Below are 25,201 nucleotides of genomic sequence, written 5' to 3' on the forward strand. Positions count from 1 at the left end.
AGTTAGTGGGCCAAAAAATATACTCACAATGAGTTGTGGTCAAATTTTCAGTATATCTTTATTGAACGTGCCAAAAGTAAGATACCTTCATAAACATCCAAAGGCTGTCATGCATTGTCTTTTAATATTGATCCCACACACAATAGGTCTCAAGATAGACTGCCATGTGTGGGCAAGTGATCAGAAAAAAAGAAAGGAAGAATTCCAATTGACAGAGGTATCTTTAGAAATGTTGTCATTACTCTATCAGGGAGAGAGAGAGAAGCAAACACAGTAGGGCAGAGGGGTTTCTTCTAAAAGCTTTTGAAAAGGAACCAAATAGTTCAACTGCCATGTGAGCAGGAGATGAGCTTAGTACATTTGACCCATATGAAGTGAACTTTAGATTTACTGATGATTGTTTTGTGATTATTTTAGTCTGTAGTGTAAGATGAGTGAGAGGTCTGTGGCTTAAGCCATTCAGTGTATGCTGCATTTTTAGCTTGGACTGCTTTGACACTCGCACTTACTCATGCTAATCACAATTAGCATGAGTAAGTGCCCCGCTCTCTTTTGAGTCTGTTGGAACATGTAGGTGCTATCCTTTACAGTTCAACTGCAAATGCACAGAACAAATTTTTCTTCCTATTTGTACATTCTCTCTACTGCTTCTGCTGCCCTTTTGTGACAGCCTCCATTTTTAAAGAATACAGACTGCAGGTGTTCAAATCTGGTGTCGAGTTCCATATTTCTCTTTCCTATTTCCTGTTTGCAGGCTCATATTGGTAGCAATGCTGTTGGAACACAGTAGACCTCAAAAAATATATATTTTTATCACCACAGCAGCTACTGAAAAGTAAGTATTGTGGCATAATTTTATCTTTATTAAGAGAAAATTATGCCACATGGTACCAATGAGGTAATATATATGTAGCTAAATAAAGTAGTAGCATTATGCAAAAAAGTGTGACATCATATTCCAGTGTCTCTGTGTGTACAGTTAAACTTCGTTATAACGAGCACCAGGGGACTAAGAAAAGTTTCTCATTATAACCATTATTCACTATATCAGTGATGAGTTAAATGTACCTCCTATTTTTTTTTTAAAATTCGCAATAACTTGATAATAAATAGATTTAACAAAAAATAAGTATTAGAGAGGAAAAAAAATTAATTACATACCTAGATATTATTTGTATGGAATATGCTTGTATAAACTATGTTACACTTAATAACAAACATGGTTTCAGTTAGTCTTTTTAAAAACTGACATAATAATGTTATGTTGTTTTTTTAAATCGATTCAGCCAACCATTGTTACATACAAAATCATCATTTCCAAATTGTTCACCAAATATTTCTGCTTGAGCCTTCAAGATTGGACCATCTATTGTGAATCCAGTAGCTTTTGGTACGAACCATTGAAGCAATACTTGATTGATGTTTGTAAGCTCGCATTTTATCTCATCTCATCTTCCTTTTACCCTGCAGTGTCGAGGGTTTATTGATCATCAGACCTCAAGCCGTTCACAGGATAAGGTGGTCAGCCTTACGCCCCGGTGAATCCTATGTCTGTAGTGTTGAGTTCTGAACACCGGTTTGCCTGCTTTGTGGAATGAAAACCTTACTGTCCACGCCCAAGACCAGCTAACTGGGCTATGGCTGAGGAAGATCCTTCAGCTAATCACATCACCGACGGGAATCGAACCTAGGACACTCCTTCCCCAGGCATATGGTTGCAAAGCACACAGCCACTAGGCTAACTGTGCGGACTCGCATTTTATATATACAGTAAAACTCCTTTTTTACACTTTTCACAGGACTGATGGAAAAAAGTGTGAATAGCAGGAAATGGAAATGGAAAAAAAATTTTAAAAAGGCTAAAAGATGACTTACTGCTAGTATGGGAGTCTGCATACTAGATTACAAAATTTAATAACTGAAAATAAATGAATTTATAATTACTTACATTTATCTATTTAAAAAAATCTTTAATTGTTGATTGTTTTCGTTTTTCGTTTTTTTTTTTTGACATAGCACCATATTGCTTTGCATTGAGTTCAATGCTTGACCTGTTTTTTACTATCGTGTTCAAAATGGACACAGAGAGTCTAAGATCTTTTGCTAAATGCACACGTGTTCCGGCATGCCAATCTACACATCGCAGAATTGCCATCTTTTCTTCTACCGAAATACATTATCTGTCTTTTTTCTACCACTAACATGGATAACTTGAAAGCAACTTTCACACGCTAAATTACGTAGCAGAAATTCTGCAATATCAATTCATACTGTGATTGAAAAATCACGGTATCGCTCATCACTACATTACTTCTGCAAGTGTGCAAGTCACCATGATGGCGGAAACGAAACTACAGTGAAAGCAATGCCATCTGCGCCATGCGCAGATGTCTGCAGAAATCGATTCGAAAATCAGTATTGCCACCCGAGAAAAAAATGCAAATCACGGGAAATAACGTCCGCATCAAGTTGTTAATGGCGGGAAAACAATATATCGTAAGAATAGGCCTTAAGACAGGACCAAAGGAAAATGACGTAAATGGCAGGAAAACGTAAAAACGGGATTTTACTGTATATATATATATATATATATATATATATATTTTTTTTTTTTTTATATGTTGTTTTCTGTTGCTAATCTGTATATATCTCTATTCTTCTGCAATGTCAACACTATTGAAGAGGACAAAGAAAACTTTTTACACACTTTAACATTTTTTGCACCATGTTGTAACTCACAAATATTTTCTACTTTTTTGAGACCCAAGAGATACTTTCTTTTAATAGACAGTTTCTAGTGGAAGGGTTAATTTTTAACTGTTTTATTTATTTAACCCTTAGCCTGCCTACAGTACTTGCATTATTGCTTACCAACCTTCACAGGTGGGACTGATTAAAAAACATATATATATATATATATATATATATAAGTCAAGCTATGTTTAGAAGCATGGAAATAACAAGATCACAGCTGCAATGAGTGAAAGGCCATAATGCTTTTAACTTAGTCACTTTACCCAAACACTGTCTTGGTTTTACATTCAAGACAGTGTTTGGATAAAGTGATAGTGTGAAGCCAGAGACTCAACACTAGAGAGGTTGGTAGAGTAGGGATGGTTCCCAAGGTTATGGGTTACTGGTATATATATATATATATATATACCAGCGCCCTTGAAACAATACAGAGATCCCTAACAACCCTAAGGGTTATATTTCTTTACCTTTTATCAACTCGCTCTCCCGGAAACTAGGAAGAATTTTGAAGAAATATAATATTAAAACGTGTTTTTCAACTCTTCCAAAAACTAAGGTCACTTCTAAGCCATCCAAAACAGGCTCATAACCATCTTCAGTTCTCCAGTGTATATAAGGTAATATGTGATTGCGGAGGCCATGCTATGACCAGACTTAGAAGCCAATCTTCGTACAACTAGAGGAACATCAGAGAGAGACATTTCATATAATATAGTCAGAGCAAGCGCACTCTCAAGTCAGGTCTTATTTTCAGTGAACATAAACGATGAAGGCCGCCAACACGGAGTAGATTGGGATGCAACATTGAACGTTTATATTTCTCACGATGAAGTTGAATGCCGCATAGTTGAGTCCAGAGAAATTGCCCTAGACTCATCTCATATCAACAGCAATCTTAGTTATAGTCTACCTGACTCACATAGTTCTGCATTAGCGACTGGCATATGCGTGATCTCATACGCTCGCATTTGCACAACAATAGAACTGCAGAACGGATTATAACGACAATTCAAACTTAATTTAAGTTCACAAGTCTGTTATTATAATAGCACAGTGTTTTTATGGTTTTTTAATATTTTTTAATTTGCTTTAAGTGTTACCACATCCCGAAGAAGTTATTTTTGACGAAACATGTTGTATGCTCTATTAAATTAACTTATCTATTTCTCAGTTTCAGTCAGTCAAAAAAAAGATGAACATATCCAATCACTCAGTATTCACTGTAACTACTGATTATATATATATATATACAGGGTGTTCGGGATAAATTTGACATATTTATAATTAATTATATTTTTCCGTAAGTTACATGTATTAACACACACTTCTCTTCATTTAAAAGTTTGGACCCTTCTTCATTCATATACAAGATGTCAGAAAGGATGGATAGCTGGAACCCACCTGAATCATGGAAGAGAATAACTTGTATCATGATGATTCGTGCCCGCCATCAAAATAAGGATGTTACGACTGCTGCCCAATGCTCCCTGAATACAGTAAAAACAATCAGGCATGAACTAGAGACTTGCAATGGTGACTACGAGGATGTAGCAAGAAGAAAGATCCCTAGCAGACGATCTGATTGCGTTCGTACAGCAGAATTCCTCGCAAATCTGCAGGAACAGGTGTTGAAGAACCCTGGCATTGGAATTCGGGCTTTGTTCGTGGAGTTGCTAACTGTAGTCAAGCCCTGGATAACAAGGGTAGCCAATGGTAGGCCGTATGTATGGCAGCAGGATTCGGCCCCTTGCCACACCTCTGGGAAAAGTCAAAAATGGTTGTCTGAAAATTTCTACGACTTCACCAGTCCAAATGTTTGGCCTCCAAACTCCCCAGACCTTAACCCCATGGATTATTTTGTATGGGGCGCAGTTGAAAAAGACACCAATCGCACTTCCAGTAATACAAAAGCCCAGTTAATGGATAAAATTAAAACAGTTTTTGCGGCCCTTCCCAGGGAGACTGTAGCATCAGCTTGTTCGAGGTTCCGAAGCAGAATTGAAGCTGTGATCGATGCTAATGGTGGTTATTTTGAGTAAATCTTGTTGATAGTATTGTAATTAACTCTGCCTGTAATGTTTTTTTGTCAATTCATTAAATTTAATAGATACAAAGAAGATTTTCTTTTTCCTTACGAAAAATTTACTGTCAAATTTATCCCGAACACCCTGTATATATATAATCAATCCCACCTGTGATAGGTTGGTAATCTATAATGCAAGTACTGTAGGCAGGCTAAGGGTTAAATAATTAGGAAGCCTACTCTAACGCCCAAACATTGAACTTTCTCAAACCATTTCACATCTCAATAAGCAGGATAGTGATTCGGCAACAAAACTTGTCTACAACCTGAAGATGTTCACAAATATCCATTGCAGAGCAGCATTCAAACTCATCTTGATTGGAGAGCAGAGATGCTCTGCTTACCAATCAGGCTGCTATCCTGATGTCAGAATTTTATATTCTTTCTTAGTGTTAAGCATTCGAAACTACTTCCCTCATGAAAATTGAGAGAGAGACATCTAAAGCTATCAAATTGAATGATAGAAGTTACCATTTTATCTTCAAAAATATTTTAAGACAAATGATTTTTAAAATGTTCTTCAAATATTAAACCATATTTTTGGGGTGTGTGAAGAGAGTATTTATAAGTTAATTTAATCTTTCATTTCTACTATTTTATATTTTGTCTGCACATATTCTGCAAACTTCATTCTCCATGAACAACAGGCCACTCTAGGCCTAAGTCCTTGAAAAGCATGATATATATATATATATATATATTTATATAAATATTAATAATAATAATAATAAATAGCTAAGAAGTTGAAATTGAGAACCTAGTTTTCACAATTCCTAATTATAGAGTTGTTAACCTTCTCTTCTTATATTATTTTCATTTTATTTTATTTCATTAGATAAGCAAAATTTTGAAGATGCAGCACCTACTGCTAAGTGTTTACTTACCATAGTCCTGAAACATTTAACATCATCATCTTCTATTCACTACTTATGTATTCATTGTCTGCATCCATTAATTTTTATATGTTGGAATATGGTATTAGAAGACAGTTCAGAAATAACAGAAGAATTAATAGCAATGCAAGTGTTGGGTCAAATAATACAGGCTATAGTCCAGGTATTAGCTGCAGGGTATGTTAATATTGAATAACTTTATTACACATAAATTGTATTTACAAACATTAACTTCAAAATATATTTCACAATTTATTTGTTGCCATCCAGTCATCAAATTTGGGAGATTTAGTTTGTACTAGAATTCCTGTTGCTGAATCTCCAATCTAATATTTATTTCACAAAGTTTGTTTGCACAAATAATCCCCAAAGTGTACTTATTGAAAGACAGGTGTTGTTGATTATTCATATTAGTGCTTCACAATATAAACAACACCAAGAGATGAAAAAATAAATTAATTTATTTGTTTTTCATCTCTTGGTGTATTGTTCAATTCAAGTTACAAATTGAATTGTTTCTAATGTTTCACTGGTTTTCTGCTCATCATCATCATCAGAACACAAATTATAATTGCGATAAGCACACAAGCACTACACTGAAATCATTAGAAACAATTCAATTTGTAACTGACACAGAGCTGATATCCTAACAAGTTACCCTCTGTAGGCCGACTAACTATATGTTAATTTGGAGAAGTCAGGCTATCATAATGACTGTCTCCCAGATCTTTGGTAAATTAATGAAACCATATTTATTGTGGTTAGGGAGTGTTTTTTAGCAGATGCTGATTCTAAAATAAGTTTTTCAGATCTATAGTGACTTCTGTGTAAAACCAATATCTTCTTCCATTTAATCTTATGTGAAGGAGTATCCAGAGCATGGTGTGCTATTGGAATCCTACCAAATCTAAAAAGAAAAAAATAATATGAACTAGATATATGTGTATAAGTTACTCGGGGATCCCACGGGCTACTGAGTGTATCCCCTAAGTGGCGGATGGGGGAAATCCTGACTACCACCCTGTGGATATCAGGGTAGCTCTGAATATATTGAATAAAGACCCATGGACCAGTGGTTTTGGGACTGACGATCCCATTTGAAAATAGTGCCATTCACTAATCTGCACTGTGCAGCATGGTGAATTTATGGCTTAACCTTCCAAGAAGAATCAAAAAGAAATAAAATGGCCCTCATTCCCCACAGACAAGATTGTTACCACCTACGGTAGCAGGCAGTTAAACATGAAGGCAGAGGATGCTAAGAATCTCTGGGTAACCAGATCATGCTGCCATTCGACTCTATACCTGATCGAATAGCAAGTATTGTTGTTCAAATCTTAAAAAGGATACACTCTTAAGATCATCCATCTCTATGCACCAACAATAACTCATACTGATGGAGAAATTGAAAGCTTCTATTGTGATGTATCCCAAATCTACAGTAAAGGAAAACATCATTTCAGAATTGTAATGGGAGACTTCATCATCATCAAATTCCTGACATGTACCCTCAAGAGGTGTACAGGATATAATAGTACTACATGAAAAAATTACATCATTACTAACTTCCTATCTACAATTTTCCTCCAAATTAGTCTGTTACTTGTCAAGACTCCAACATTATCAGATCTTATATTTCTATCGTCTAAGGCACTTTGTACCGTATCAATCCACCTATATCTTGGTCTTCCTCTGGGTCGTTTTGCTGCCAACCTGGCAGAGAACACTTGTTTTGCTAATCTTTCCTCTCCCATTCTATTTAAGTGACCATAAAACCTGAGATTGGCTCTCCTAATGCATTCCTGGATGCTGACAATGTCAAGTTCTTTCCTAATATCCTCATTTTTAATATGATATTGCCATTGATGCCATCTGTTCACGCCTCGAATCTTTTTCAGGATGCTCATATCTGTGATCTCTACTCTTTGGTCAAGTGTTTTACTTCTGACCCAGCTCTCAGATCCATAAGTTAAAACTGGTGTGAATGCTGTCTTGTATACAGCTAATTGAGTGTTCCGACTAATTTCTCTCTTATTCCATATGAATTTATTCAATTGACTTCCTACAATACCAGCTTTGTTGATTCTGTTGTCTATTTCCATATTTAATTTACCATCTTCACTAAAAATCGCCTAAGTAGCTGAAATGTTTTACTTGTTCCACAGATTCCCCATTCACAACACAGTTGATATTTTCAACAATTCTACCTATTTTCATTGTCTTTGTCTTTTTAATGCTCACCTTCATACCATATCTATTACAGCAGTTATTCAATTTAGTCAGGGACTCTTGCAAACTTGTAGCGGATTTATTTAGAAGTATAACATTATCCGCATAAAGCATAGAGCTGACATTAACATCTCCAATTCTGATTTCATGTTTAATATCACTTTCCTTCATAATATGATCCGTATAGATAATGAATAACAGAGGGGATAATGTACATCCTTCTCTCATACCAGATTTAACATTAAACCATCTTCTTGTACTTCCTTCAATTCCAACCTGCCAACATCATCAAATTCCTACCATGTACCCTCAAGTTGTGTACAGGATATGATAGTACTACATGAAAAATATTACATCATTACTAACTTCCTATCTACAATTTTTCTCCAAATGAGTCTGTTACTTGTCAAGATTCCAACATTATCAGATCTTATATTTCTATCGTCTAAGGCACTTTGTACCATATCAATCCACCTATATCTTGGTCTTCCTCCGGGTCGTTTTGCTGCCAACCTGGCAGAGAGCACTTGTTTTTGCTAATCTTTCCTCGCCCATTAGTTTAAGTGACCATACCACCTGAGATTAGCTCTGCTAATGCATTCCTAGATGCTAACAATCTCAAGGTCTTTCCTAATATCCTCATTTTTAATATGATATTGCCATTGATGCCATCTGTTCATGCCTCTAATCTTTCTCAGGACTCTCATATCTATGGACTCTAGTTTTTAGTCAAGTTTTCTACTTCTGACTCAGATCCATAAGTTAAAACTAGTTTGAACACTGTCTTGTATACAGCTAATTTAGTGTTCCGACTAATTTCTCTCTTATTCCATATGAATTTATTCAATTGACTTCCCACCATACCAGCTTTGCTGATTCGGTTGTCTATTTCTATATTTAACTCACCATCTTCACTAAAAATCATGCCTAAGTAGCTGAAATGTTGTACTTATTCCACAGGTTCTCCATTCACTACACACTTGACATTTTCAATGCTTCTGCCTATTTTCATTGTCTTTGTCTTTTTATTGCTGACCTTCATACCATATCTATTACAACAGTTATTCAATTTAGTCAGAGAATCTTGCAGGCTTGTAGCGTATTCATTTAGAAGTATAACATCATCCGCATAAAAGCAAAGAACTGACATTAACATCTCCAATTCTGATATCATGTTTAATACCACTTTCCTTCATAATGTGATCTATATAGATAATGAATAACAGAGGGGATAATGTACAATGCCTCACACCAGATTTAACATTAAACCATCTTCCTGTACTTCCTTCAATTCTAACTGCTGACTTGCAACTCAAATAAAGACTAAGTATTGCTTGATATAATGCTGCATTGGCACCATATAACTGCAGCGTATTGAATAGCTTCTCTCTTGGCACCTTGTGATATGCCTTTTCCAAATCGACAGAACTTAAATACAGATCTTTGTTATATTCCCATGCTTACTCGTCTATTTGTCGTAAAGTGAAGATCTGATTCTGACAGCCTCTATTTGGCCAGCTTGTTCTTCACCAAGATTTTCTTCCACGATTCTTCTCACCCGTTTCTCAAGTATGCTTGCATAGATCTTGCCAGGAACACTCAGTAGGGAAATACCTCTGTAATTCTCACATTCAGTTTTATTTCCCTTTTTATATATGGGTACTATTAGAACTCTACTCCAATCATCAGGAATTCATCCCTCTTTCCAGGTCTTCTGAACTATGCAGTGCAGCCACTATAAGACTTTTATACCACCATATTTCAACATTTCTGGTCGAATATCATCTACTCCTGCTGCCTTTTCACATTTCAAGCCTTTGATGGCTTTTTCTACTCCAAGTATGGATCATTTTTTCCCTTAAATTAATTTTTTCTTTTTTTTAATTTCCCTTAATTTTTTCCCCCATTCCTGACTGCATGCCTGGTCAGTGTTTTTTTACCACTGTGCTGTCGTCACTGCTTGTTTCATTTAGCTGTTTTTCAAAGTAATTCATACTTCAAGGATATCTTTTTATCCCATTTTCATGTCACCTTTGTCATCTCTAATTCCTTTTACTGCACTCTTTCCTCCATTCCTAAGCTTCTTCAACAACCTTCAGAATATTTTGCCACTTCTTGATATTTATTTTCTATATTCTTGCCAAAGTCCTCCTGTGACTTTTGTTTAGCTAGTTTTACACAGTGTTTAGCATTCTCGCATTTGTCTCTGTATTCTCTAAGAGCACAAGCTGACTTATTTGCCAGGAACTTTTGATATGCTTTCTTCTTTTCCTTCACTGCCTCTTTAACTTCCTGTGTCCACCATCGAGTTCTGATTTTTCTATCCTTGCAGACATCACCACATGCCTCTCTGGCTTAATCAATCAGGGTTTTCTTCAAGGCTTGCCACTGAATTTCCAAGGTTTGGTTCCTGTTCTCAAACTCTTTCCTTTTTTCTTCAATAATCTTTGTGTATTTTAGTCTACAGTTCACATCTATGAGCTGATCAACTTTTATTCGCTTTAAAACTTTCTTACGTGTTATTCTTTTCAGTACGAAATTCAGTTTTATCCTGCTCAAGACTAAATAGTGATCGCTTCCAATTTCAAATCCTCTGTACACTCTGGTGTCCTGCACCAGGGAGAAAACATCACTATCAACAATAACATAGTCAATGAGACTTTTCTTATTCCTTGCCTCTTCTCTCCATGTGAATTTGTGCACATTTTTATTTGGGAACATGGTGTTAGTAATAACCAGTCCATGTCCTGAGCAGAAATCCAACAGATATTTCCCATTATTATTAGCTTTGCTCTTTTCTCCAAATTTTCCCAATATATTTTTGTATGTCTCACAGTGATTTCCTACTCTGCTAATTTAGATCCCCTGCAAGGACCAACTTTTCCTTTTTCATTGTGTCAGTTGCTTTTTCTAAAGCATCAAAAAATTCCTCCACTTCTACCTTAGTAGAACCTTCTGTGGGACAATAGGCACAAATAAATCTCATTGTCCAGTTCCCCATTCTCATATTTGCCCACATTACTCTACTTGAGAATGCCTGCCATTCAAGAAGATTAGCCTCGTATTTTGTGTTGAATACTATGGCTACTTCTTTTCCTTGATTGTCATTGCATGAATATAACATTTTGTATTTATTGCTCAGAAAGATCTCACCAGTTTTTGTCTTTTTGTGTTTCATTCACCCCTATTATGTCGATCTGGTACTTATCTAATTCCTCAGCTAGCTCCATTTCTTTGCCATTCAGGCCTCTTATGTTGATAGTGCTGATCTTTAACCCTGGTGATGTTGAGTTGGGGTGTGCTTTCAGATTTGTTCCAGTAGCTGACTTTTCGCTGTTCGCTCTGATTCCCTGGTGAAAGCAACGGGGGCCTTGTTTAACCGGGCGACGCCCCAGCTGGCATGAAATTTTGTCATGTTGTACCATCATTTTCTATATTGGTTTAAGCCAATAAGAATATAATTTGGTCGGCTAAATCCCAAATTGCCAGCCCATCCTCATTCGTTCAGTATCCAGGCAGATACCCAACAGGGTGCACCACGAGAAGGTGAGGATTGGACATTAGGTCAGAAGCCCTGGTCGGTTCTCCGCATTCCTTTAAATGCAATGTGGAGGTCTCCTCTCAATTATACAGCCTTGACCCTTAACCGCCCTTAATAATAAATGGAGACTTTAATTCTAGAATTGGTATACAACAATCAGATGAACGCTCAGTGGGAAATTTTGGAAATGGCATGAGAGACGATAGAGGAGCAAGGTTAATAGAATTTGCAGAAAAAGAAAACCTGTACATCATGAATTCCTTTTTCAAGAAAAAAACACATAGGAAGTGGACATAGAAAAACTAGTGAAATTGACTTTACCCCCAGGAATAAGAAAAACATCTTTCAAGACTGCACTGTTATTAAAACCTTCAACATTGGAAGTGACCATCGTAGGGTATACAGTAAAATTCAAATAAACTGTCAAAAAGAAAGAAGAAAAATGTTTCGAATATCAAAGCAAAACATAGATGTACACAAACTCAACATTAAAAAAAAAAAAAAAAAAAAAAGATATATTCCAACATGAACTAAACAATAGATTTAAACATCTTATTATAGATGACAATACTGATCCATCAGAAAGTAATGACATTATTATTCGAAATCTTTTACTCTGCTCACTTGAAATAGCTGGTACCACAGAACAGAAATAAGACAAATTTTCTGAAGGAACAAAACAGCTTATTTCATCAATTAATCAAATGACCCAAAGAATAAAATTGAATACACTGAATTGTACAAAACAATCAAGAAACATACCACAGATGAAATAAGAAAACTCAATTGTAAATTCATACAACAAACAATTGAAAACAACCATAGTCTTAAAAAATGCCAAACAGCAATTGATGAACAGCAGTAAACAGATGGTTGCAGTCAAACTACAAGATGGGATCTTAACCAAAGATAGATATCCTATAGCAAAAAGAATTGAAGAATTTTACTCAGTATTATATCAGGATGATGAATTAAATAAAGAAGACAACTATGAAACAACTGAACACCACAGATTCTACCAGAAGTTATGTGGAGCATCCAAAGCTTGCAAAATGGAAAAGCTGCAGATGAGGATGGAGTTATAGCTGAACTTCTAAAATCAGGTGGAGAAATAACTTTCAAACTCTTAGCAAAACTATTTACTTTATGCCTGAAGAAAAATGATGTACCAAGAACATGGAATAAGACTACCCTAATTCTGATACATAAAAAATGAGGTAGAAGACAAACTACCGATCAATCAGTGGTTTACAAAGTGTTTACAAAAGTCTTAGCTCATAGGCTTAGTATGACTCTAGACCTAGCACAACCAAAAAAACAGGCAGGCTTCTGAAGTGGCTTTAGTACAATGGACCGTATTCAAGTTGTACAGCAGATTATTGAACAGTGTAATGAATATCATTTACCATTGTGTCTTGGTTTTATTAATTATGAGAAAGCCTTTGATTCAGTAAAAACTTGTGCAATACTTAAAGCATAACAAAACCAACAAGTGAAGGAGCCATACATCAGGATCATCAAATCAACATATACCAATGCCACAGCAGCAATTCATTTCAATGGAAACATCTATACTGTGGAAATACAGAGAGGTATAAGCCAGGGTGACACAATATCTCAAAAATTATTCACAGTGTGCTCAGGAGAAATATTCAGACTTCTTGATTGGGAAGGGAAAGGTCTAAAGATAAATGGAAGATATTTAAGCTATTTAAGCTTTGCAGATAACATAGTTATTTTTACTTCAGCTGTGCATGAATTACAGACTCTTATCCATGAACTCCAAATTGCTATTAAAACAACTGGCCTAAAGAAGACCCATGTTATGTTCAATAGCTCAGAAATAATAACAGTCAATAATGAGGAAATTAAACAAGTTGATCATTACATATACTTAGGACAACAGATATCAATGGAACAAAATATCATGGATGAAATTAAAAGATGCACGATGTTTGGGTGGAAAGCATTTGGAAAATTACATTCAATATTCAAAAACTAACTACCATTATGCCTGAAGAGAAAAGTTTTTAACCAATGTATTCTTCCTGTATTGACATATGGCTGTGAAACATGGGCACTGAATGCAAACAAAATTCAGAAATTAAGAACAACACAATTTAGTATGGAAAGAAGTATGCTTGGTATCACAAGACTGGATCACAAAAGGAATACATGGATAAGAAACCAAAGTCTCTGACATCATAGGAAGAGTGAAACATCTGAAGTGTCAATGGGCTGGGCATATTGCTTGAAGACAAGATCAATGATGGACAGTAAAGAAGTACTGGATTGGATTCCACGAGAGGAAAATCGACGACGACACTGACCTAAATCACATTGGATTGATGATGTCATCTTTGCAAGAGTGACATGGGAAAGGAGAGCCATGGAAGATAGTTTTGGAGTAATCTTGGAAAGGCCTCCATCCAACAGTGGATTGACAATGGCTGATAATGATGATGATATATAAGTTACATTTGGCCCAGAGAAACTAAACAAAAGTTGAACCTTTTCATGCCAAACTACCCAGTATGTGCTGGGTCCCTAAAATCCATAAACCTAATAACTTCCTTTGTCCAGTAGTTGATAGCATAGTCAGCCACCTGCAAACTGTCCAAACATTTAACAAAATGACTTTTCCCCTCACAGCCAACTCTCCCTCTTTTATTAAAAAAATTCATGGCACTTTAAAACTTTAATACAAAATTTAATCTTGACAGATTCTGACATCATGGTCAGATTTGACATTACTTCACTGTTCACCAATGCACCTTTGCCAGAAACCCTTGACTTTGAATTAAGCCACATTTCTCCTCTGATATAATTGAATTATTCAAATTAACCATTTATTTCAGTTACTGTATATATCGGCGTATAAGACGACTCTCAAATACTACAAAAAAAACCTTGAAATAATGGGTCGTCTTATACAGCGAGTATAAAAAGGGAAGCTTAATTTCTTGGATTGAACATTTAGGTAGTTACAATACATAGTTATATAAGAAATTAGGCAGTGTTTATAAGCAAATCAGATTAATTTTTTGTTACATAAATTTATTTCTAATATTACAATAGATGGAAGTCTTAAGGGTCAAAGCTGTATAACTGAGAGGAGACCTCCACATAGCCTTTAAAGGAATGCAGAGAACTGACCAGGGCTTCTGACCTATTGTCCAATCCTCACCTTCTCGTGGTGCACCCTGTTGGGTATCTACTTGGATACTGAACGAACGAGGATGGGCTGGCTGGGACTTAGCCGATCAAATTGTATTCTTATTGGTTAAACCAAAATAAAAAATGATGGTACAACATGACAAAATTTCATGCCGGCTGGGGCATCGCCCGGTTAAACAAGGCCCCCGTTGCTTTCGCCAGAGAATCAGGGCGAACAGCGAAAAGTCAGCTACTGGAACAAATCTGAAAGCACACCCCAACTCAACATCACCAGAGTTAAAGATCAGTACTATCAACATAAGAAGCCTGAATGGCAAAGAAATGGAGCTAGCTGAGGAATTAGATAAGTACCAGATCGACATAATAGGGGTGAATGAAATAAAAAAAGACAAAAACTGGTGAGATCTTTCTGAGCAATAAATACAAAATGTTATGTTCAGGCAATGACAATCAAGGAAAAGAAGGAGTAGCATAGTATTCAACACAAAATACGAGGCTAATCTTCTTGAATGGCAGGCAGTCTCAAGTAGAGTAATGTGGGCAAATATGAGAATGGGGAACTGGACAATGAGACTTATTTGTGCCTATGGTCCCACAGAAGGTTCTACTAAGGTAGAATTGGAGGAATTTTTTGAGGCTTTAGAAAAAGCAACTGACACAATGAAAAAGGAAAAGCTGGTCCTTGTTGGGGATCTCAATTAGCAGAGTAGGAAATCATTGTGAGACATAAAAAAATATATTGGGAAAATTTGGAGAAAAGAGCAAAGCTAATAATAATGGCAAATACCTGTTGGATTTCTGCTCAAGACATGGACTGGTTATTACTAACACCATGTTCCAACATAAAACTGTGCACAAATTCACATGGAGAGAAGAGGCAAGGAATAAGAAAAGTCTCATTGACTATGTTATTGTTGATAGTGATGTTTTCTCCCTGGTGCAGGACATACAGAGGATTTGAAATTGGAAGTGATCACTGTTTAGTCTTAAGCAGCATAAAATTGAATTTCATATTGAAAAGAATAACATGGAAGAAAGTTTTAAAGCGAATGAAAGTTGAGCAGCTCATAGATGTGAACTGTAGACTAAAATACACAAAGATTATTGAAGAAAAAAATGAAGGAGTTTGAGGACAGGAACCAAACCTTGGAGATTCAGTGGCAAGCCTTGAAGAAAACCCTGAATGATTCAGCCAGAGAGGCATGTGGTGATGTCTGCAAGGATAGAAAAATCAAAACTCCATGGTGGACACAGGAAGTTAAAGAGGCAGTGAAGGAAAAGAAGAAAGCATATCAAAAGTTCCTGGCAAATAAGTCAGCTTGTGCTCTTAGAGAGTACAGAGACAAATGTGAGAATGCTAAACACTGTGTAAAACTAGCTAAACAAAAGTCACAGGAGGACTTTGGCAAGAATATAGAAAATAAATATCAAGAAGTGGCAAAATATTCTGAAGGTTGTTGAAGAAGCTTAGGAATGGAGGAAAGAGTGCTGTAAAAGGAGTTAGAGATGATAAAGGTGACATGAAAACCGGAGAAAAAGATATCCTTGAAGTATGGAGTAATTACTTGGAAATACTGCTAAATGAAACAAGCAGTTATGACAGCACAGTGGTAAAAAATACTGATCAAGCATGCAGTCAGGAATGCATATCCATACTTGAAGTAGAAAAAGCCATCAAAGGCTTAACACGTTCATTGCCAAGCTGAAAATTGGAATTTCGTGTGGTGGCCAAATTTTTTTTATTTTTTATTTAGTTTTTATTGTGCTCAAAATAAGTTAATATATTATTTATATGCTTTTATTATTATGTACATGGGATTTATGTACTTTAAATATCTGTTACGCAATATCGCGTGATATGTAATTCGGTCAAATAAGTTATATATTTTACAAATAAAAAACATTTAAATATAATAATTATAACTTTAATTATCAGTCTTTTATAATCACATAGAATTTTTAAAAATAACGTACAAATAGAAAAAAATAATTATCAAAAATCAACATTTATATTGAACTTACTAAAAAAAAAAAAAAAAAAAACAATACTCAAAATAAATAAAAACCAAACTTCAAGCACACTAAATCAACGAGTAACTAAACAAAATCGTCGCGTCATTGCCTTGTCCGAACGCCACCACCGTGCGCACTGGTTAACATAAACAATAGACAATGTCTGGTGGCCATCCCCACTCCACGAAAGTCGATCCCTTCCCTAGTGGCCAATATAAATATTACATGCCGTTTCGCTGTGGCCGCTATTCCGCTTAGAAACTTGATAGCGGTGTCCACGCGATAACACGTGATCAGCCGACCGGTGAGAACTCTCATCACGCGATATCGCATGATTGGCAATTAACCTGTTAAAATGTGGAAAAACAGCAGGAGTAGATGATATTCAACCAGAAATGCTGAAGTATGGTGGTATAAAAGTCTTACAGTGGCTGCGCTGCATAGTTCAGAAAGCCTGCACAGAGGGACGAATTCCCAATAATTGGAGTAGAGCTCTCATAGTACCCATATATAAAAAGGGAAATAAAACTGAATGTGAGAATTACAGAGGTATTTGCCTACCCAGTGTTCCTGGCAAGATAAACAAACTACTCTATGCAATTGTACTTGAGAAACGATTGAGAAGAATTGTGGAAGAAAAGCTTGGTAAGAACAAGGTGGATTCAGGCCAAATAGAGGCTGTCAGGATCAGATCTTCTCATTTATGACAAATAGTCAAGAAAGCATGGGAATATAACAAAGATCTGTATTTAAGTTTTGTCGATTTGGAAAAGGCATATGACAAGTTGCCAAGATAGAAGCTATTCAATACGCTCAGTTATATGGTGTTAATGGGGCATTATATCAAGCAATACTTAGTCTTTATTTGAGTTGTAAGTCAGCAGTTAGAATTGACGGAAGTACAGGAAGATGGTTTAATGTTAAATCTTGTGTGAGACAAGGATGTACATTATCCCCTCTGTTATTCATTATCTATATGGATCACATTATGAAGGAAAGTGGTATTAAACATGATATCAGAATTGGAGATGTTAATGTCAGTTCTTTGCTTTATGCGGATGATGTTATACTTCTAAATAAATCCGCTACAAGTCTGCAAGATTCTCTGACTAAATTGAATAACTGTTGTAATAGATATGGTATGAAGGTCAGCAATAAAAAGTCAAAGACAATGAAAATAGGCAGAATCATTGAAAATGTCAACTGTGTTCTGAATTGAGAACCTGTGGAACAAGTAAAACATTTCAGCTACTTAGGCATGATTTTTAGTGAAGAATTCTAAATTCAATATAGAAATATACAACAGAATCAGCAAAGCTGGTATGGTGGGAAGTCAATTGAATAAATTCATATGAAATAAGAGAGAAATTAGTCGGAACACTAAATTAGCTGTATACAAGACAGTGTTCAAACCAGTTTTAACTTATGGATCTGAGAGCTGGGTCAGAAGTAAAACACTTGACCAAATACTAGAGACTGCAGATATGAGAGTCCTGAAATATTAGTATGAAAGATTAGAGGCGTGAACAGATGGCATCAATGGCAATATCATATTAAAAACGAGGATATTAGGAAAGAACTTGACATTGTCAGCATCCAGGAATGCGTTAGCAGAGCTAATCTAGGTGGTTTGGTCATTTAAACAGAATGGGCGAGGAAAGATTAGCAAAACAAGTGTTCTCTGTCAGGTTGGCAGCAAAATGACCCAGAGGAAGACCAAGATATAGGTGGAGTGATTACGGTACAATGTGCCTTAGACGATAGAAATATAATATCTGATAATGTTGGAGTCTTGACAAGTAACAGACTGATTTGGTGGAAAATTGTAGATAGGAAATTAGTAATGATGTAATGTTTTTCATGTAGTACTATCATATCCTGTACACCCCTTGAGGCTACATGGCAGGAATTTGATGATGATGGAAGTCTTAAAAAACAAATATTATTAATCTCAATTATTATGTTAATTTTCTTCATCATCTGTTGAAAATAGTTCTTCAGATTCATTGTTTAAATGATTGTCATATGGATCCCAGTTCGAATCCGGTGAATTGATTTGGTTTTCATCGTAGTGTCCCACAACAGATGATCTTCTGTAACATCCCTAAGATTAGAGATACCACACTTTTTAAATGATTTTATGACAGTCTCTACTTTTACTTTATTCCATGCTTTGATCACAAAATTGCACAACTTATCAACCATATGTTGTGCAATAGGTGCATACAAATACAAATGGTGCATAGATCCACCATTTGTAAATGATTTTTCACCAGTCACCATCCAATTATTCCACTCTTCTCGCATGTGATCTTTAAATGGTTTGTTCAAGTAGATGTCTAATGGTTGCAATATAGAAGTTAAACCACCTGGTATAACAGCAATTTTTGTGTTATTTTTTTCTAGAAGACTTTGAGTATTTTCAGTTAAATGAATACGAAACATATCCCATGCTAATAAACTGCATTTCTTCATTATACTGCCTGGTCATGTGTTCCACACATTATTTATCCATAATTTCACACCTTTTTCGTGAAAATGTACAAAAATACCTGAAGGAAATTTTATCTTAGGTTTATTTTTACGTTTGAAGATGATCATTGGTTTTAAATTGGTTCCATCAGCCAAACTTGACAACACAACCATAAACCTTGTTTTGTCATGACCTGTTCTTTGAACTAGCACACTCTTACTGCCTTTAGACTCCACTGTTTTATTGCTTATCATATCAAAGCTCATAGGAGTTTCATCCGTATTTCCAATATTTGACAATAGAAATATATGTTCTTGTCTCAACTGAATAATAAATTTATGGAAACTGGTAAGTTTGTGGTCAAGATCTACTGGTAGTTTTTGAGCAATTTTCGTTTTTTTTTTTTTGGTATTATTACCAGATTTTGTCTGTTTTCATAAAATGATTACATCATCTTGAAGTAGCTTGAAATTCTATACTTTCATCTGGATTCAATCTTGACCATTTTAGTGCAAATGCTCTAATCATATTTCTTTTAACATGATAACCATTCTGCCTTCGTTCGAATACCTATTCTGCAATGTGATTTTCCAGTTATGGCCATCGGGTGATCCCCGTTCTCATCGCACATATTTTTCTTTAGCCATTTTTTTAAGATTTCTTTCTTCCTCCATTCTCTTACCATCTTCTCGGTTATGTCAGACTTTCTTGCAGCAGCAGCACTGCCATTAGTTTGCTTTGCCATTTCAATTACCCTTATTTTAAATCGAGCTTCATACTTTCTTCGTTTTGTTGCTGGTTCTATTATTTTAAATTATAATTTTAATAATCCTAAAATTTAAAAAAAATGCAAAATTAATAATTAATTAAAATTGGGGCTTATCACTTTTAATTAGGATAATTCGCATAAATATTAAATCTATGCTATGCAAAAAAAAAATAACGGATATGCATAGATATAAAAATAACAGATATAACAACAATACCTAATGTTACATTAATACAAGAAAGAAGAAATTGGGGGGGAGGGGGGCATCTTATACAACCAACATAAGCTTAAAACCTAAAAATAACCTCAAATTTAGGCCTCTTCTTATATGCCGGTCGTCCTATATGTCGACAATATATTGTACTTCAAATATTAACTTCAGTATCTCTAACTCATAGAGCTAGAGATATTGAAGTTAGTATTTTCTTGGTTCAAAGACAACATTGGGATTGGGTGGGATAACAGCACAAATACCAAAGGCATGGGCAAGAGAATGAGCAATTTCCACTGATCTGGATGTTCAGTTTAACCCTCAGTGCAAGCAAGATTCCTGATCAGTATGGGAGTAATATGATTCCATTTTACATGGGAGCTAGTACTGAAGCAACCAAATATAGACCAGTCACTGTCTCTGGAGTGGTCATTGGGATATTGCTGTCTTTCCATACCCATAGGGAAGACCATGTTGGAAGTTTTTTTTCACTTGGTTAGACTATAATAAATTTAGTTTAATCCTTTATTCAAGTGTAAGCAAACAAAGTTTGCACCTGAAGTATCTTCAGGACTGAGACAACTCATGATAAAGGTGGACCAAGCTCTTATCACTCCTTGTCTTAGTATCTCCCCATAATGCAAAGCACATCTCCTTGCGGACATGTGTAATGCTATGCATTAAGGGAAAAGCCACTATCCAGACCGGTTTCGACCTTTATTGAGGTTTCGTCAGTGGGAGCCAGACCCAGAGGTGGTGATACCAAGGTGGAAGCAATGAAGAGGTCATATTTACCTATATGCGTTGCCAAAAGATGTCTTATTATTAAATTACTTGGTATCATAACCTCTGCATCTGGCTCTCACTGACGAGACCTCAATAAAGGTCGAAACCGGTCTGGGTTTTGACCTTAATGCATAACATTATACATGTTTGCGAGGAGATGTGCTTTGCATTATGGGAGATACTAAGACAAAGAGTGATGAGAGCTTGGTCCACCTTTATCACGAGTTGCCTCAGTTCTTAAGATACTTCAGGCACAAATTTGATTTGCTTGCACTTGGATAAAGGATTAAACTAAATTTATTATAGTCTAACCAAGTGAAAAAAACTTCCAACATCTTTCTCTAAATCCAGAGTAATTTAATAATAAGGTGAGACACCTTTTGGGAACTCGTATAGGTAAATAGACCTCTCCATTGCTTCCACCTTGGTATCACCACCTCTGGATCTGACGAGACCTCGTTAAAGGTCGAAACCAGTCTGGGTAGTGGCCCTTCCCTTAATGCATAGCATTATACATGTCTGCAAGGAGATGTGCTTTGCATTATAGGAGATACTAAGACAAGGAATGATGAGAGCTTGGTCCACCTTTACCATGAGTTACCTCAGTCCTGAAGAAAATCCAAGTGAAATCCAAGAAATTCACTTAGAGAATCCAAGTGAAGTAACTTCACTTGGATTTGCTTACACTTGGATAAAGGATTAAACTAAATTTATTATAGGGAAGACCATATCTAAGCACAATAGCATATGTTGCCTCAAAGCCCAGTAAAGTGGAATAATTTCTTATAGATATGAGGTTTTGCCATTCGTGTCAAGTGGAGAAAGTCTTCTTCTTCCTTAGCTTGTTTCTTTAAGGTTCTTTGCTGCAAGTACCAATTTCTTCCATTCTTTTTTGTCTTGAACTCTTCCAGTCCAGGATTCCCATATCAGCTAAGTCTTTTTTGGATGTAATTCTGTCAGTGCTGCCACAGTCTTCTTTTGAAGTTGCTTTCCATCAGGCCTCATTTTAAATGCTTGTTTAGCCATTCATTCTTTCCACATATCCAAGTCATCGCTAGGCTGCTTGTATACAGAGACTAATGACTTTGCATCAATTACCTTAGTGTCCCATAATGCAAAGTACATACCCTTATGGACATATAATGTTATGCATTATGGCAAGGGCTGGTTTCAACCTTTATTGAGGTTCATCAGTGGGAGCCAGACCCTGAAGTGATACCAAGGTTGAAGTAATGCAGAAGTCATATTTCCATGTACTACTAGTCAAAAAGTGTCGCACCTTATTACTAAAATACTCTGGATTAGAGATAGATGAAAGTTTTTCTCACACGGTTATACTATAAATTAAAAATGTCAAGAAATTATATTCTTGGTTTCATCCTTTATCCAAGTGATCCAAGTGTATGCAAACAAAGTGTGCGTGTGAAGTATACTCTAATTCAGAGTATTTTAGTAATAAGGTGTGATGCCTTTTGACTACTTATATATGGAAATATGACTTCTGCATTACTTCAACCTTGGTATCACTTCTGGCTCCCACTGATGAGACCTCATTAAAGGTTGAAACCGGTCTTGGTAGTGGTTCTTCCCATGATGTGAAGTTACTTCAAGTGCAAGCTTAGTTTGCTTACACTTGGATAAAGGATGAAACTAAAAATATAATTTCTTGGCATCTTTAATTTATAGTATAACCAAGTGAAAAAAAACTTTTGACATCTTATGGAGGTATGCAAATACACTTACTATCAATTAGATGCTTCTAATATGCTAGATAATCACTGGATCACTCAGTGTATGCCTTTGAAAATGTCTTTTATTCACCTTTTTTTGGGGGGGGGGGGGGTTTACCACTGTCTTCTAAAGGTGCAGCCACATTTGTTGAGGTTTGCTGCATGCTTTATTGCTAATGCTGACTCCAGAAATAGTCCCCCAGATATATTAATCTTCTATATATTACTGTAGTATAGTTGTATACTTCCATTTTAATCCTCTAAAACTAGTTCTAGTTAAGGAATTTCCAATGCATGATCTGCCAGTTCTGAAGAGATGGTAGTGTATTTGTTATGTTCTTCAAGGTGGGTGTTAATAGATCCTCCTCCTCCTCCTCTCTGTCCATCACAGGTTGAGTTCCAGGAGCAAGGAAATTTATACACTCCTCGATATGTTTGAATTGTTTTTAGAAGAACAGATGAGATTTACTAATTTCATGTGTGCTTTAAAAGCAGTGTAAAGATTATATTTATGGCTCCTTTTCAGATATACCCAAGATTTGGGGCAGGGGATTGCCTTGATATTTTGTATGTCAGAGGAGGATTGTATTTTATTTGCTTTACAGGAGCTGAAAAGATAACTGATTTGTGTGGTGAGAGCTGTGGGCAGTAGAACAAAGGGTACTGTCCCTGTGTATTAATGCTTTAAGGATATCTTTTTTTCTATAAACAGGGAAATTAAAAAAAAAAGGATAACGAATCATTTACCTCCATGTAGGATACCTGTTTGTGACATAGAGACTTTCCAGATGGTACCAATCATTTTTCTTTTTTTTTTTCTGTTCTTTTCTTCCTTCTACTTTTCCTGAGTCTTTTTTTTACTTTCCTATCTTCTAGACTACCATCACCAGGATCCAACATCCTGCTGCCAAGTTTGATGTGGTGCAACCCTTTGACATCTGAAATGGGGGGGAGTCCTGGTGGTGCACGTGATGCTCTGTCTCCAGACCACGAGGAAAAAGGAGACATCCTGCAACACTTGACCCTTGGATGTAAGCCTGTTAGCCAATTTATCCTTCCAATGAGCTAGTAAGACTGCTGATTAGTCCTGGGAATCAGACCTCAACAAGGCTTGTCGTAGTGCTGGTAAGGTATTTACAATAGCACAGACATATTTCACCTCTAAGCACAATTATTGCTTGTCGGATAATGGGAATCCATGTGGGACTCTGTGTGCAGTTGAGTCATCAAATAGCCCCACCCAGTTCAGAAACTATTGACACATTAACTGAAACAAGGAATAAAAAAAAAAAAATTATCTGAGTTACCTAAAAACACATAATCGTTATAAATCATGCATGTAACAGGTAAATGTCCAGTTAGGAAAATCTCTCTCTTCTTTATCGAGGAGGATTATCAGGATCTCCAAAATGAGTGAAAAAACTGTTCAAGAAACAGATAAATCTTAGAAGAAGAGAAACAGCTTCTCAGAAACCTTCACATCAATTCCTTTTAGTAACATTTTTTGGAGGAATACCCATTACAGCATCCTTTCATAAACTTTTTGAGAAAAATGATATCCAAGTGAGACCTCTCCAATGTTCCAGACAAGGAGATTTGCTAAACTAAAAGAACAAGCAATAAAGCCATAAGATAAGTGGAATTTTCATACATAGGAATGGCAAGGTATAACCAGGAATGTATATCCTTAACACCCCAAAGCCTCCAATACTAGCGATTACTTGCTTTCATTAAAATCATATATAAAATCCTTTGCATTGCTTCAAGTGCCAAAATATGGTCTTGTCATCAGACTGCCAGGTGTGGCAGTAAAGAACATGAGAACAGCGATTGCAAATGCAAGTCATCCAAATATGCTAATTGTAACTGAGAATGTCCAACATGCTCCTGAACTTGTCAAATCTGGAAAGATGAGAAAGAGATTCCAAAAATCCTGACTGAGCAGAATATTTCACATCAGTGGGTAAGGAGGAAGTTTTTTTTTATATATCAGTTGTATACACAAGAAATAGAAGAACCTATAGCACATCAATGCCATGTGTGGGATGCAAAAAATGCATCTCTGAGATAGTGGCTGAAGTGGGTCAGCAAGAAAGGGATCATCTGTTAGCAAAATTGCCCACCTCAGGAGAGTATCAAGAATATTTAGGGAGATTCTAAATTTAATACCTTCAAACATGTAAATAATATTCTGAGGATGGACATATTTGGGATTTGTAAAGAGTTAGTAGATAGATGGGGAAAAAATAATGTCTTAAGCGATTGATGTAATGTATTTTATGTCAGGAGCATCTGAAAGAAAATGTCAGTTGAAGGACAGTTATGTGATCTTGTGTATTATGGACTGTAAGGGTAGGCGAGCAGAGATCTCCTTTGGGAGAAAAAATGCAAGACTACATTTGGCAGTATCGAAGGTGACCAGGCTATCCTGTCCCATTGAAGGATGGTATGGAGTTCATTGTTTAAGGCGCTGGTCAGACAATCTTGGTGCTAGAGATGTTTGTGTCATGGTTTGTTGAATGACTAAGAGGAATGAAGTGCA

General features: G+C 35.9%; 1 protein-coding gene across 1 annotated transcript in view; it reads left to right on the forward strand.

Moving 5' to 3' along the window:
* The window catches only part of Mms19 (MMS19 nucleotide excision repair protein), a 364,717-nt gene that overhangs the window by 239,510 nt on the left and 100,006 nt on the right, over window positions 1-25,201 (forward strand). The window contains exon 17 of the mRNA XM_090393489.1: window positions 5,673-5,907. Coding sequence (XP_090249615.1) covers window positions 5,673-5,907 — 235 coding nt within the window. The remainder of the gene's footprint in view (window positions 1-5,672; window positions 5,908-25,201) is intronic.

The sequence above is a fragment of the Typopeltis vanoorti genome, chromosome 5 (genome assembly GCF_054136105.1).
Source record: "Typopeltis vanoorti isolate ZY-2024b chromosome 5, IOZ_Tvanoo_1.0, whole genome shotgun sequence".
In the NCBI taxonomy this organism is placed as follows: domain Eukaryota; kingdom Metazoa; phylum Arthropoda; class Arachnida; order Uropygi; family Thelyphonidae; genus Typopeltis; species Typopeltis vanoorti.